At 40.8% G+C, this 15,868-nt stretch overlaps 2 protein-coding genes across 2 annotated transcripts in view; one reads left to right on the forward strand and one right to left on the reverse strand.

Moving 5' to 3' along the window:
• Positions 1-9: 9 nt before the first annotated feature.
• On the forward strand, positions 10-10,527 carry illr4 (immune-related, lectin-like receptor 4). Its single transcript, XM_088329363.1, has 8 exons — positions 10-133; positions 1,668-1,773; positions 1,853-1,924; positions 3,726-3,830; positions 6,122-6,208; positions 6,284-6,435; positions 7,967-8,091; positions 9,213-10,527. Exons 2-8 carry the CDS (start codon positions 1,707-1,709, stop codon positions 9,412-9,414), a joined length of 810 nt encoding a protein of 269 aa, XP_088185489.1. The 5' UTR covers positions 10-133; positions 1,668-1,706; the 3' UTR covers positions 9,415-10,527.
• Positions 10,528-10,531: 4 nt separating this feature from the next.
• The window catches only part of LOC148371341 (zinc finger MYM-type protein 4-like), a 41,653-nt gene continuing 36,316 nt past the window's right edge, over positions 10,532-15,868 (reverse strand). Inside the window, exons 26-27 of the mRNA XM_088329362.1 lie at positions 13,809-13,950; positions 10,532-12,266 (exon numbers count right to left, since the gene is read on the reverse strand). Coding sequence (XP_088185488.1) covers positions 12,041-12,266; positions 13,809-13,950 — 368 coding nt within the window. The 3' untranslated portion in view covers positions 10,532-12,040. The remainder of the gene's footprint in view (positions 12,267-13,808; positions 13,951-15,868) is intronic.

A 15,868-nucleotide genomic window follows, 5' to 3' on the forward strand; every position in this document is an offset into this window, starting at 1 on the left:
GTTTACAATCAGGGGGTTGAAGCTCAGGAGAAAAGTGAACTGCGAAGACAAATGTGGCTGGCAGCTATCATCAACCGGTCGAATTTGCCAAAGCTTGACTGTGTTCGTGTTTGTTCTGACCACTTTCTGACAGGTAAATTGAATTATTTATGATGTAGAAATACATTTTAAAAAGGTTATAGGACAGGTGTACTTCATGTACATCTGTCGACACCATTCAAGTATGGCTAGGTTAAATACTGTAGGTGTTGCTTCTTGAGTAACATTTCTGAAAAAATATTCTTAAACGATCTAGATGTTGAACAAGAATACATAGTAAATGTGCATTTCATCCACTTTTGATGAGATATTTCTTCTCTCTCAATGGATAACATTATTAAATAACTACTTCTCCATACACATGTATCAAACAAACATGAAGTATGCGCTGTTTGCAATTGTATTTATTTTCAAACTTTTTTTAGATGAAAGGCTCATAATAAACACCTTTAATTTACAATGGCTGAGGGGGGCGGGATAGCGTTTTGAGTTTCAGTGTAGTATCATCCAATGTTCGCATGTTTTCGCCACATCACAAACCTTGACAAACACAGTAAGAGGATTCCTCAACAAATCTGTCGTAGGCTTCCATACTTTTGTAATTTTGAAAATCCTTCAGTTCACAAAAGGGACTTGGGTGGAAAATAAGATAGTTAACAAGTTCGATGTAAGTCACAAACGGCAACAAATCGGGATCAGACTTCCAGTCCTTGTTTTTAATTTTGTAGGGATCCAATTTTCCAATAAAATGCAACTTCGCAGCGTACCACTCGCGTGCTTGCTTGTCTAAACTATCCACGTAGTTTTCCATAGTGTTGATGGACAAAATCCGTACACAAACGAAGCTAGTTGAGTAAATAAATAGACAAACTGAGTAAATATTTGCTCCTCTCGCTATCACCGCTTGTAATCGACAGACTTCCAAGATGCCGGCACGAAGCCGTGTTACTATTTTTAGCACAAAGCGCGGAGCCCTCTATTGAACTACGATGTTAAAAGCTCGTACGGCAATTGGACGAGAAGTGAAACGACGTGTGATTGTGGCGTCCCACCAATTTATTTCAACTGCATGTTTAAAGGGACAGTGTGCAGTATGACGTGCCTCCCAGTGGTACAAAAAAAACTTTCAGTAAAAATACATGAACTACCATACCAATGTTATTTTTTATATAGCTCTTAATTACAAAATGTCTCAAAAAGCTGCAAACAAACCACTGCCACTGAGAACGCACCCTTGTGTCGTGGAGATGCAATCGCTTTTTAGTCTGTGAAAGCTTTAAAAACAAAAATATAAAAAAAAGGTTCCCAAAGTCAAATGCACCCGCATCCTCCTCTATTTCCTGTGGTGCGCCCCTCCCTCTAAAGGCCAACATAGGTCGCAAACCGGGGACCTTTTGCATGTTAAGCAGTATTGCAAACCACTGCACTCCAGAAACAAGTTTTTTTGTACTGTGCCTAAATAAAAAGCCACAAAGCAACATAAAACATTCGGCAAAAGAAAGCGTTAGACTTTCGTGGGTACTTCAAGCGATCGTGCCGGACCCGCCACTGAAAATGCTTTCAGCCCCCCCAAAGGGAAGCGATACCAAATCTGATTTGAGTGATTAATATGCTCTTCCCCGAAACAGGAAGACATTCTGTCACATTCTCTCCACGGCGGCCGAGACATGCCCGAGGGTGACGTTCTCTATTCCGATTTGGTTTTCAGCAAATCGCAGGAAAATGGCGGCAAAAGTGAGTGTCAAATACCATTTGTGGAGATCCCGACGCAGTTTCCTTCGGGTGTTTTTCTAAAAGTGATTCGTTTGGACAGAAATCTCGTCTGCACCCGAAACAAACTACGCTTTGATCGCTTTGGCGAAAACACAGCCGGAGCAACAGCACGGTCGGTGATCATTTCTTGTACTTGTATAAATGTCAATTTAATTTCGTATGGCTGAGAAAATGCTAAGAGAAGAGGAAGTTATTTATTCAGGGGAATAAAAGAGGAACAGTGATGTTAGGCAATAAGTGGATTTTTTTTAAGTCAAGTCCCGTTTCTTTGTGATGCCCTTAATACCCAAAGTTGTCTCAAAGGACCACAATGACACCATCCCCTGATCTGAAACCAACACACGGGCGAGGGAAAACTCAAAACCTCAACATGACAAGAAACTTTGAGAAAGGGCCACGTTAAAGATGGCAGCAATTTTAAACAAAACCATGAAGTGATCTCAGAGCAGTGTTCCTCAACGAGTGGGTAGCGGACCCATTTTTATTAGTTTGTGGGCCTTAGTGAGAATGCTAAAGAGAGGGTTAATGACACCCCTTAAAGCTGGGATCTCAAGGTTGTGGCAAAATGCGACCCCCTGGATGATAGTTTGAGGCCCTTGTCTTAATACGAAAGAGAAAGGGACAGTGTGTGTTATTGGCCCACTAGATGTCGCCGTGTGTGTGTCATCGAAAACAAGTGCCCGAGGCACAACGGAAGACAAAATACAGAGACTTAAAGTGTTCAAAATCCACCCTATTACTTGGGAAAAGGAGGGAAATAAGAAAAGAAAATGACAAAATAATTTATTGTTTTCGTCTTTTTTCTCTTTAATTCCTTTCCTTCTTCCCCCTTACTAATATTTATATCACCATTTTCCTTTTTTTGCCTCTTTTTCCCCTCTTCCTTCTTTTTCCTTGTTTTTTAAAAAACACAAAAAACTTATTTTTGTCTTTGAGAAAGGATGAGTGGAAATGTAAAGAATAAGGCTGCTTTTTGCTCACTTTCATGCTCCGTAGTTTGTCGGCTTCCTTGGACTCATTTTTACTTTTGCTACACATGACAGCGACCTCTAGTGGATAAATATAAAACAATGTCCGTGTAAAAACAGCGGCATGTTTTTAAGAACCCTGTATGTGGAAAACGCCATTTGGCCAAACCCCGATTAAATCATCAGAAAAAAAAACTCAGAAGAGCCAAATGAGAGCTGAAAGGGCTCTTTTTAGTATGCCAAGCCAAAAGAGCCGTCTCTCTAAAACGTGCCGGAATTCCCATCTCTTTGCCAAATAAAATGTTAAAAATATAATGGTAATATGTTTAAAATGGTAAAAACAAAGTACTAGTGATGATAAAGTATCGATTTAGCGCCACTCGTATGCCCAGTGTCTGCAACATTCATGTTTTTATCTGCTATTTTTATCACAGAATTCTTTTTCGTTTATAGAGATATTCATCAAATTTAATACAAAAATAAAACCCTTCTGAGATCGCTGAATCGCATTTTGAGTTTGCATTTAATTCTGAAAAGTTTAAAAAACATTTTGGTGAAAGAGCTTATTTCGAGACCAAAAAATAAGGAATATATCATCGCTGTTATTCTAAAACGACTCCATATTTTTAGCATTTCGTGTTTTTACCTGAATGGAATGTGTAGATAATACAAAAAATAAATGCCTAAACTGAGAGAGACGGGTGCCACAATATGAGATATATTTCATAGGCCTACATTATCTTTTTTTCCTCATGTATTTATGAGGTATCAATGGAAAAATAAATATATATGTTTTTCCCACCCAGCTTCTTTGCCATTTTTTTTAACCCAATGCATCCCGCAACTCAAAAAGTTTGCCCTACGAAAGACAAGTGGACTTGGAACGGATCCCTGTGGTACCTCATCACGACCGAATCATAAAGTTTTTCCCCCTCTACCTATAAAAAAAAGGTGCCCAAGCAGCAAGGTCCAAGGTAACATCGGAGCGGGTGGCTTTGGTGGTCCTGTGCGTCCTTCTGGTGCTAGCGCTTGGCGCTCTTTGTTTACTCGGTGAGTTATTTTGAATTCATCACTTAGCTTAAGATACTCGTGGAGGCCTAAAGTATCACTGCGAATGTTTCGACGAAAAACAAGTTCAGTCTTTTCGGAGCCTATAAGTCGCATACAAACACACTCAAGCACAAAGTAAAGTAGATTTAGATCAGAGAACAACTATTTGTTACCGATTTACTTATCGTATTATTATGACGTCTTTACTATCCTTATTAATAGATTAACTACCTATAACCATTCTAGACACCAATCATCCATTTTAAATCTGCTATAAACAGATTTAGATGTCACCCCTTTATTTTCTACTAAACAAAGAGTTAACTGAGCTAGTGGTGAATGAGTTAAACACCACAATGAACTAGTTAGCTTGTAAATAACTTGCACAAGAAACAAATTCGTTTGCAACTAACGTCCTCATCTTATTGTTAACTACACCTAACAGTGGCAGTGGTCAAAGATCCATTTTGAATTTGGTGCCATTGACTGATTAAGACGTAAACCCACCATTTTTCGAAATTAGAAGTTAACTCGTCCGGCAGTAGATGAGTTAATTATTGGAAACAGGGATAAATAGATTCAACCACAAAAAAAAAAAATCATTTGACTAGACGACAAATCACTATGACCCAGCAAAGGTGAGCTATTTTAAGAACAGATCCACGGGCACCTCAGCTTTCCTTAAGGGGCACCACGTTGGAAACCCTATCCTTAAAGGGACAGTGTGTAATATTGAGTGCCTCCTAGTGGTACCATAAAAAACTAATTCTGTAAAAACCATTGATTTGAATACTAGGCAAAAATACATCAACTATCATACCAATGTTCATTTGTTTGAAAAAAAAAATTCTAGGTCGAAAGATTTGTATTTCTTTTTTCATACGGATGAGCCGCTGCCATGTTTGTCTGGGATCTTGCTGCGCTGTGTGGTCCCAGTTTTCGTTTGAAATAGACAAAGGCGCTAACTAGTGCTCAAATATTACACACTGGGACTTTATGCTTATTGTCTGGGAGAGGACCGCCACGCTGTGCACTGTGGCACTGGCCCTCGCTTGCACCAGATAACACAGTGCCATCTAGCGGTCAAGTATTGGAACTAAGGCTTTAACAGTAGATAACAATAACGCACTGCTCTATCTCTTCTTCCTGTTCAGTCAATCTGTGCCATCCCCATTGAGAAGGGACCATATTTAATTTTATCGTGATCTTGAAAGTTTGATTTCCTTTTTCTTCACACTATAATGAATCCCAGGAAAGTTAGGGATAAGGGATAGGAAAAGTGGAAAACAGTGACAACGCAATTGAGAAGAAGAAAATGATTGCGAAATACAAAAATAATGTATAAGTGCTTTTATAAGTTAGGAGTACATTTTTTAGATTGTCGTTTTGTGCATAATGTTACAAAACTTTAGGTAATTCATTGATTAAAGCACATTGGGGACCCCTGATTTATATCATTAAAATTGGAAGACAATACCAATACCAAGACAATACTATTAATCTGATCAAAGTACGAGCTCAAAATCAATATTAGGATTGTTCACGTCACTCTTATTTGAAAGTAGTGGTGTAACGTGGTAACGCATCTTGTAGTAACAGTGTCTCATTAACAATGAGTTACAATACTCGTTCCCGAGAAAAGAACTTGGGTTCAAGTCACAACACGGTTTATTGAGTACGATCACTTTGGGTTGGATACTGAACCGCTATTGCAGGGGTGGCGAACAAGTATGACACGAAGAGGCGACATTTTTAAGGGTGAGAGTCAAAGAGCCACACCATGCATTGACCAGCATTAGACGTAAAATACGCAGACGATTGGCAGTCAGTCATGTGTCCGGAGCAGCATAAAAACAACAAATCTGCCAAATTGATTTCAAAATATTATTTATTATTTGTTATTTACTCTGATGGATTCAAGTGTGTTTTAAGAAGAAAAGAAAAAACTAAATGTGAAACGAGGAAGAGCCACAGTATATAGAAAAGTTGTTGATTCATTGTTTTTGTCCTGTTTTTATTTTTATGTTCGAAATAAAGTTTTCATTCATTCAAAATATGATGAGGCAAAGAGCCGCATTCCTATTGGCCAGGAGCCGCATGCGGCTCTAGAGCCACGTGTTCGCCACCCCTCCCCTAATGTCTCCGATACCCAGGTAGCCGCCATGAATGGCTGATGGTGTGTGAGTGTGCATGTAAATGGGGTGTGAAGTGTATTGTAAAGCTCTTTGAAGTTCCTCAGTGACTGGTAGCGCACTACATAAAATCCAGTCTATTTAACTCGTTTCTCGCAGCTTACAAGAACGTTCAAAGCCAGAAGAAGCTCCAAAATCTGAAGTACGAGTGCGAGGGGCAAAGATCCAGTCGCTCGGAAAGCCCAGGTGAGTAGATCCTTTCGAGCATGCGCGCTACCTTCAGGGTTGAGATCTTTCGAAATCTTTGCGGTATCTGTTAAGATGGCGTTTGCAGGAAATGTGACTTGGGTTGGGAGCTTTACGGAGAAAGCTGCTATTGGTTCACAAGCAGCAATTCCACCTGGGAGAAGAGCAGACGCATTTGCCGGCATCTCGGTGGCGACCTGGTTAAGATCCAAAGCCGCCAAGAGCAGGTAAGAAGATTGACATGGATTCCATACACATTTATCATGGCTAACTTAAAGCATTTTCAAGGCGAACTGTTTTTTTCCAGTTCCTTCAAAGGCACAAAACCAACGCTGATCAAAATCACAGGTTTTTGTTTTTGATGACTAAAATAAATTGTCTATCATGCGGCTTTTGAGTCAAGACAAGTCATGTTAATTTGTGACGCCCTTAATCACTAAAAGTCTGATAGGGCTGCACAGACCACAGATAATTGCAAACCACAGACTATTATGACCATCACCTGATCTATAACTTACACGAGGGCAAATAACTGTCCCCATCTATAATCTACAGTATTTTTGTGTCAATGGGCTGCTATAAACTGACATGAATTCTGCGATTCTGCTTCAACAACGCACGCACAGCTTCAATAATTCCTTAAAAACATGGAAAGGGCTCTTCAGGTGTTGAATAATAAGAGTTCAAGACGGTTGACAAAAAAAAAGAAAGTACTGTATGAATAAAAAGCAGAAAAGTGAGCCAAATTAGGACACATTTTAATGATATAATTGCTCTGAAGCAGATAGCATAAAATCTTTCAATCTTAGAGACTGCTAATCTTTTGCTTTTTGTTTTACTTATTTTGCTTTTTTTTTAAGAAGATCTGTGTCTGAATTGGTTAAAATGGAATTGTAGGGTTTTTTGCATTGGATCATTTATTTATAGCACTAAAGAGTAATTATTTTTTATTTTATAGTTCTGCATTTTCAGGGATTTGGTGGTGATGTTCAACATTAAACCACCTCATTTTTGTAGTATTTCTAGATGGTTTTTATAATAATCAGATTAAAGACAAAATAATATATGGGGTCCCTGTTTAGAAATACTGAATTTACTCTTTATGAAGTCGTATTTTCGTTGCAGACACACAGATGGACAAATGTGACGTCCCAATTTTTTTCTTGTTCAGTGGTACTTTATATTATATTTTGAGCATTTTGGTTTGGTTAGTTTTCTCCTTGTTTGGTCGAAGGTTTAAAGGGACGGCCAGGTCCTAGTAGTGATTTTATGCTCTCTCCATTCTTTTATTCCTCACACAGTGTTTCAGGAGACGTGTAAATATTGCGAAATCTTCGCGTACCCCATTTCTGCCTTTAACTTTTTCTTGGACCTGCATGGTGCGTTCTTTCGTCTTCATAATGATGTCTGCTTTCCAGTGACTCCTTTCACAGAACTCTTAGCCCATTGCAGTTCAACTGAGACTGACACTTTGTCATTGTCAGCCATTTTGGTCAACATTGAATTATTCAGTAATCATCTGGGAACTTCTGGAATCAGTTGGCTGGCTGACGCTGCTGTCTGTTAGTGTGTAAAAGGGAAAAGTGTGAAGCGCTTTGGGAGGTCCTCCTTGACTTGAAAAGCGCTCTATAAATGCAGACCATTTACTTTTTGAGCTTTAAAATTGAAGCCTAAAAAACAGCAATATGACAAAAGGTTTTTAGGGGGCCAACACTTTTGCTAGACACTCTATGTCACCTGCAATCTTGTATATTTTAGGCCTTCTTAGAGTTTCGGCTGAGGAGTAAAATGTCCTTCCAGGAAGACAAGTTCTGGATCGGCCTGACGGACGACAAACAGGAGGATGCATGGGTGTGGACGGACGACTCTCCTGTTGATCCAAAGTTAGAAGATAAAATATAATTTTTTTTTTCTTTGCCTGAAAAGTGGAGGTAGAGCAGTCGTCTTGGGACCGTAGTGGTTTGCAGGTTTGATTCTCGGCTACCCCGAGGCAAATGTCGAAGTGTCCTTGGGCAAGACGCTGAACCCCTAATGCAGGGGTGTCAAAGTCAATTTAGCTGGGAGCCCACGTGTAAAATCTCAAGAGAGCCGTACTCGTAGACTCGAGGGAAAGAAAGAGAGAGGTAGGTACAAAAAGAAAGGGGCAGAGAGAGGGAGAGAGATGGAAAGAGAAAGATAAAATGAGTAAGAAATTAAGAGAAAAAAAGAGGGAGGGAGAGAAAACTAGAGAAGGAAATAGACAGAAAAAAGATGGAGATAGACATAAAAAGAAAAAAGACCAACAAAGAAAGACAAAAAGAGACATAGAGACAAAGGAAAAAAAGAGATGAAGAGAAGATTGGCCAGAGGAAGATAAGAGGGAGAGGGACGAAATAAAATGAGGAAGAAATAGACAATGAAAAAGAGCCAGGGAAAGAGAGACAAAGGGGAAAAAAAGAGACAAAGAGAAACAATGCGGAGAAAGACAGGGAAAGAAAGAAAAAAAGAGAGGAAGACAGAGACAATGAAGTTCAGAGAAAAAAAAGAAAGAGAAAACGGAGAACTAAGAGAGACTAAGAGGAGACATAAAGAAGAGAGACAAAAACGAGAAAACAATGTAACAGAGAGAAAGAGAGGGACACAAAGAGACAGAATAAAAGGGAAGAGAGATAAAGCAAAAGAGCTAAAGTCAAGTCATTTTTTTAATTTGTGACGCCCTTAATCATAAAGAGTCGCAAAGGGCTGCAATGTCTTTGTGCCTGGCACCCGACTTTGGCGAAATGGACATATTACAGAGTGAAGTTTGTTTTTCTCTCACGGGATGTTCTGGCCTGCGGGCCGCACGTTTGACACATACGCCTCCGACATGCGGGTCGTCACCCCAGACTGCTGCCCCCGCTATCGTTGTGTGAACGTGTGCGTGAAGGGGTAAAGTGTGAAGTGTATGGTAAAGGTCCTCAGCGAGCGGTCAAAGCGCTATCAGGAACGCGGTCCCATTTCTCGTCTCCTATCTGGTTTTGTTCAGCTTGATGTTCTGGGGCCCCGGAGAGCCCGACAATTGGTCGGGAGAAGGAGGCGAGGAGGGAGAGGACTGCGTCCGCATGGGGGAGAAGGACGGCGCCGGAGACCTCCTGTGCTGGTTCGACAAATCCTGCCACTCAGAGCACCGGAGCATCTGCGAGAAGCCGGCGCAGAGGGGCCGCCAAATTTGCTATTTTGCGCTCTGAACGGCAAACAAAAAACTCGGGCAAACGTTCTGCTTGTTCTACACACTTAGAGCGGAAGCTCTTTGTGGCAGCTGGATTTCTTTCGGGATGCTGCTCGGAGCTTCAAGGGTTTGGATCCTGCCCGCGAGACGACGCCCGAAGAAGCACAAGAGAAAAATTGGTCGCAGTTTATGTTAGCAAAGCCAGCTGTCACTTGCAAAGCAACTGGAGCAGTATTGCTTTTACTTTCTTATTCTCTCTCTTTACTCTTTCTAAACACAGGGATCAGAATGGAGATTTTCATTTTCAGCTGAAATAGCCAACGTCCAGGAATAAACCAGGGCGTTCTTATTTTCTCTCTTACTTGCATTGTCTTTAGTTCTTACTTCACCCTTATTTTTTTTTCTTGTTCTCTCTTGTTCTTTTTTGCTGACATCTTTTTCTTTTTCCCTTCTTTTTTCTTGTTATCTCTCACTCTCTCGTCCTTTTTTCTCTTTCTTTTCTCTTGTTTCCTTTCGCTGTCATGCCTTTTTTCAGTTCTTTTTTTTCTCTTGTTCTCACTCTCTTTTTCCCACTCTTACATACTTTCTTCCTCCCTTTACTTCTGTCTAGTTCTCTCACTCCCTTTTCTTTTTAATCTACAGGTCTGGTCCCCATGAGTTTTTTTCTACTCTGTGGCCCACAAGCTAAAATGATCCAAGTGAACCCTAAATAGCTATACTACAAGTCTTGCAGATAGGAAAAAAAATACCCGATAATCACCTGCCGCCACATCAAAATATTTAATCAGCAAACACAAGATCCTAAGTAATTATGTATATTGATTTTAGTAGCACTACTGCAAATATGTCAATGGAAAATTGATTAAAAATGACTGCAGCGGACACAGTGTGTAAACAAGTGTCTTAACCGTGGCATCATGTGTTACTTTTCTGTTGTAAACATTTCCCCGCTGATTTTTTTTTTTTTTTTAATCTAAGAAATTGACATGAATGAGGTCATTTTATAGCTTTTATTGGTCAATTTTTACATGTGGCTTTTCATCAGGTGGACTTTGTGGTCCAATATTTACGGCCCCTATTTTAGTATCCACAATTTTCCGCGTCACACTCCGCAGTGAGAATAAATGACTAAAAAAAACGTTTGATTTTTTTCATTTTATTTTTTTCAAAATCAATACAAAATGTGTGAGAAGGGATACATGAACCTACCTATATGATTGTATTTGTACATAATATTTTGGGAAAGCTGTGTTTGGGAAGGTGCTTTTGAACTGCAAGTTTTGTGTCATACCTAGCAACATTTCCAAACTACACTAAAATGACCTAATTTACTGCAGTGATTCCCAACCACACACGATCCAATTTGACATTTTGGGCTCTAAAAATTTGTATTTTCCTCATCTGAATATTCCAGCAAATTACAGTAACAGGCAGAGAAATTTACTGCCCTTCCATTAAAGGTAAAAATGAATTAACCAGCGTTCAGTCATTTCAACAAAATAGCTTTGTGTTCATCCAAACAGGCCAGAATTACACAATGTGTACATTAAAATGACATGAATATTTCTGCATAATATACCGCATTTTCTGGACTATAAGGCGCACCGAAATACTGCAAATTCAATTGAGTTTTTCTAACAGTGGTTGGTTGAATCATATTACCACTAGGGTCGTAGCGGTGTGTCTTGGGCAATACCAACCAGGTGGCGGCACCCATCCCTCTCCAGGCTGACAGATGTTTCCACCCGGTCTCAGACCTAGGACCTTTAGCGTGTTGGGCAAATGTGCTGACCACTGCACTGCGGAAACATGTGAAGTCAGTAAAAAAAAAGCGTGATGTTAATATTTAAAACCTAATGCCTTTTCGTGTGGTCTGTATTCTCAATGGTCTGGGGGTTCTTCCTGCCGGGATCCGGGTTCCAATCCTGTTGCATCCAAAGTTTTGCAATCACTGATAATCAATGCACACATACGGTACTTATTTTACCTTAGGTTAAGGTCTCCAGTGACCTCTTTTAAGGTTGAAGATAGGCTTTAAAACCAATATACAATGGGTAATATCTGGTTACGGATGCATGTCATGTTTGTTAGGAGGGTTATTACCTATATGGAGCGATATTGCTTCCTTCTTGGTGGTCAGGACTGATTTAGATCCCTGGTCAAAATTGACCTGCTCACAGCAATCACTGGTGCCAATTCCTAACTGAACATTAGGGTTAATTATGTGCGCCTTGAAAAACACGCCAGAAAAGACTCATTTAGGGTGTGCGCCTTATAGTGTAAAAAAAAAAAAAAACGGTATTCAGGGTGACATAATTTAAATGTAAAATCTGCGCCTTGGCTCCATACAGGTTGGGAAACACTGTTCTAAAACATAACGGAAAAACGGAGTCGACGATACAAAAACAACAACAGTGTAATCTCGTCCCTTGATCGGACCTTTAAAGAGACGACAGGATTTTTGTAATACATTCCGAAAAAAGAAAAAAAAAGCTCATCATGGAATGGCGGCGCATGCCTCCCACGTACAAGTTTTTAGGGAAGCTTCGTTGCTGCTAGTGTGACAGATTCTCATCCGAAACCTCGCGGAAACCGGAGCGCCGCCTTCGTGACATGCGACCGAGCGAGAGCGGCTCGGATCTCATTTAGGAATAGTAGCTTTCGTCGTCGAAGTCGTCTTCGCCCCCAGGGACGGTGGTCCACTGCCCGGTCGCCATTTGCAGTTGGCGCACAGTGAGGATACGGGTAAGCATGGCCTCCTTGGTCTCCTCGTCCAGAGGCGAGGCCGAAAACCAGAGAGGGCTGTTGGGGACGCAGCAGCGCTCGGGCTGCAGGTAGAACACGTCTGTGCGCTGTTTGACCGTATCCGAGCTGAAAGGCAGAGAAGCTGGAATGGGTATGGGGCATTTCCAAGGGGAGACCGTGTCATGCGCGGGTGTCATTTGTGTTCGGAATTGTCAAAGGCTCTGAAGAAAAAAAATCGTGACCATTGATGGACTATTTTGTTCATTGGAACTTATTTGAGAAAGAGAGAATGGTGTCGAAAGAGCGAGGTAGGAACAGCGAGAGCGAGCGCACGAGCAAGGTGAGCGCGAGCGAGGTAGAGAGGGATAAAGACAGAAAGAGGGACAAAGAGATGCAGAAAGAGACGTAGAGAGAGAGATGTATACAGAGAAAGGTAGGGGGGAGCAGTACATAGAGAGGTAGAGAGAGTGAGAGAGACAGAGTAAGGGAGGTGGAGAGAGCAAGAGGAAGAGATGGAGAGAGAGAGAGGGGTACAGAGAGAGGAAGAGGAAGATGGTGAGGGTGTAAAGAAGAGAAGAGTGAGAAAGGTAGACTAGAGAGAGAGGAAAGTGCAGGTAGAGACAGGTAGTTGGACAGGTACACAGACAAAGAGTTGTGTAATAAAACTGGGGTAGAAAACAAGAGCATGATAGAGAGAGAACAAGTTAGAGATTGGAAAATGGGTAGAGACCTCGGTAGAGTTAGAGAGGAATATAGAGTTAGACAGAGGGGTAGGTAGAAAGAGGTAGAGATTTAGAGAGAGACGTACACAGTGAAAGGTAGGGGTAGAGAGAGAGATGTGTAGAGAAATACTGAGAAAGGAAAATAGGTAAAGGGAGAGGTAAAGGGAGAGCGATGTTAGAGGGAGAGAGAGGTAGAGAAAGAAAGAAAGGTAGAGCTAGGGAGGTACAGAGAGGTAGAGAGAGAGGGGGTAGAGTGGTAGTGCTACATAGGTATAGAGAAAGAGTGATGAAGAAAGAGAGAGCAAGGGAGTGGGATGAGGGGAAGAGAGAGGTAGCGCAAGGGCAACAAAAACGACACATCTGTACAGTGTTTCACTGTATCCGACCTGCACGGGAGGAAGGGGAAAAAAACGCTGAAATCAGAATTTGGACTTTTAATTAGAAACTGACAAATGCACAGCAAAACGGATTACCATTGTCTCACTCAGCAACATATACGCACAGAAATGGCAGCATCAACATTAAATACACGTACCAAAACCTTCAAAGTTCTGGTACATTTTACTCTGGATAAGACAGAAAAAAAGGCTAAAGTGTTTTTACGAGCATGGGTTGCATCACGGCAGTAGCTCGGTGACGCACGAAAATTTTAGAGTGAACGGTCGGCCAGTTGAACGAATCGGAGTCTGACTCGCCTCAGTAAGATTTAAGTAGCGTTCAAGCCATTACATTTTTGATAAAATGCATTGAACAAATTATCGAGTTTGTTTCGCAACAAAAGAGAGCTTGAGCGTTATGCCAGAATGCCTGACAAACCGACGTGAAATTAGTCAGTTGTCAAAACGTTAAAAAGGACAAACGTCGTTTATTTCAAACAATTGAGAATCTGAGGAGGATGGAGGCGAGTTACTTTGAAACAGAATCAACTCTTAAAATGTTTTCTTACCATTTTGAGATGTAGAACTCGTAGAGCCGCACAGGGCAGCGTAGAGGATTGTCGATGTTCTCCTTCATCTCTAGGATCTTCTCCTCTTTGTTGGAGTCCTCATTTTCTTCCTTGCGCCTCTTTGCTGGTACTCCGTCCGTATCTAAAGGCAGGTTCATGATTTCTAATTACAGGGTTCATATACCTTTTTCATGGCCATATTCAAGCACTTTAAAAGGCCAATCTTACAATTTCTCCAGTACCATTAAAAAAAACTGCTGTGAATTAAACTTTAGCCGTGTTGTTTGAGGTGACCGAGTGCTGCCTGTAGGACAAGAACCAGAAAATGTGATGCATCCCAAGACAAAAATTAAACCCGAAAGTCAAACTGACTTTCTGTGCCCCCTTTCTTTAGTGTTTGCCGTCATCTCCGTTGGGTATGAAATTCCTCGTTCTTTTTCTTACTGACGGCACTCGATGACATCCAACGGTAGAGCTTTCTATAGATCCGACAGAGCTTGTTCACAGCCGATCAGAACGCAAGGCAGACAACAGCCGGTAGCTGCCGATTGAGGACGGCCATTTTTGTATCGCGATTGATCCACACGCTTGTACAGTGGTACTTCTACTTACGAATTGATTTCGTTCTGGGAGTGGCTTCGTAACCTGAAACATTTGTTAGTAGAGTATTTTTTGTATGAAAATGGTTCTATGATGTGTCTGGGGCATTAGCGCTGCGCGATCTTGGGGGAAAAGAAACCTAATTGCAATTTTTCGGGCCAGTATTGAAATTTTGATGGGATTTTTCATTTCAAAAGGATAGAGCATTTTTTTGTGCTAGTTTTGTTTTTTTGTGAGTACTTAATCCTTCGATGCATGGCCTACCAATACATACACTCGCGATAATTAGTGGGGAAAAATTTAAAATAACTAATGGCATCATGTCAAATACATGTTTAATGAGGAATACCTGGAATATGACAATATTACAACTTTTTTTTTTCCCTAAAGATTTGAAGAATAACAATCCACGGGTTCATTTTCGAACCCACTTATGCATCCAAGGGGTTAAAATGCTAGTGACAGGCTTTAACTCGCCAGTGAGCCGTCAGACTGTTGAAAAGCAACGAGTTGTCTGTCTGATGTCACCAGTCACAGGTCTTTTTAGAATCTTCAAATGGTCACTTTTGGAAACGCCTAGACATACCCTAGGAAAAATGTGCAAAATACTCATTTTTAGTTTTTGGTTGTGATCAAATTTAACCGGTGACCAGGTAAGGCTTAATGCAATTGTTCTAGCTCTTTTCCTGCTACGGTGCCCATGCTACACTCATACCAGCTCAGTAGCCTAGATGGTAAGGCGCCCGCTTTGAGACTGGGAGGTTCGGGTTCGCGCCCCGGCCGAGTCATTCCTAAGACTTAAAAAGTGGTCGCCCTCTGTTGGCTGCGGCTGCATCGGCTCGCTACAACGGGTCAGGTGCAACGACATTTCGTTCTGTGTACATTGTTACACAGAATGACAATACAAGGAAATTATTATTTATTATTATTATCTTGCATGAGATTGCAAAAAAAAAAGAAATTACGGCGAGAATAAAAGCTTGACATTTCTGTGTGTTCCAACTTAGATTGTTCAATGTTAGTCGCACTTGAAGTGATTATTTCAGTTTGGGACAAAACCTAAGAGTTAACGTTCAAATGAGACCAAAGCGCCCATATTCTCCAAATGGTTCAAGAACAGCATGGAATTTACTTTGGGTATATCTTGGATTGAAATTTTAGGTGAATTTCCCAGGACTATTAAAAAGTGACTCGTAAATAACAGCGCCATCTTCAGGGGAGCTTTGTTAGAGTTGCTGTTTATAAATACTTGGGGAAAAAAACGCAGTGTTATGCGATTACACAATCGCACTACGTCACATTGCAATGTCTATTGGATCTCGGTTAATTGTGCAGCCCTAAAAGCCATGCTGTCGCCCTCACATTTAACTCAAAGTGAAGACAATTGATGGGAATCGGAACCACACTATTGGTTCTACAGTAAGTGCTGTTGTTATTAAATTGAAATTTACTCTGATGTT

This window comes from Urocampus carinirostris, chromosome 2 (genome assembly GCF_059441175.1).
Source record: "Urocampus carinirostris isolate Australia breed hairy pipefish chromosome 2, RoL_Ucar_1.0, whole genome shotgun sequence".
Taxonomy (NCBI): Eukaryota; Metazoa; Chordata; class Actinopteri; order Syngnathiformes; family Syngnathidae; genus Urocampus; species Urocampus carinirostris.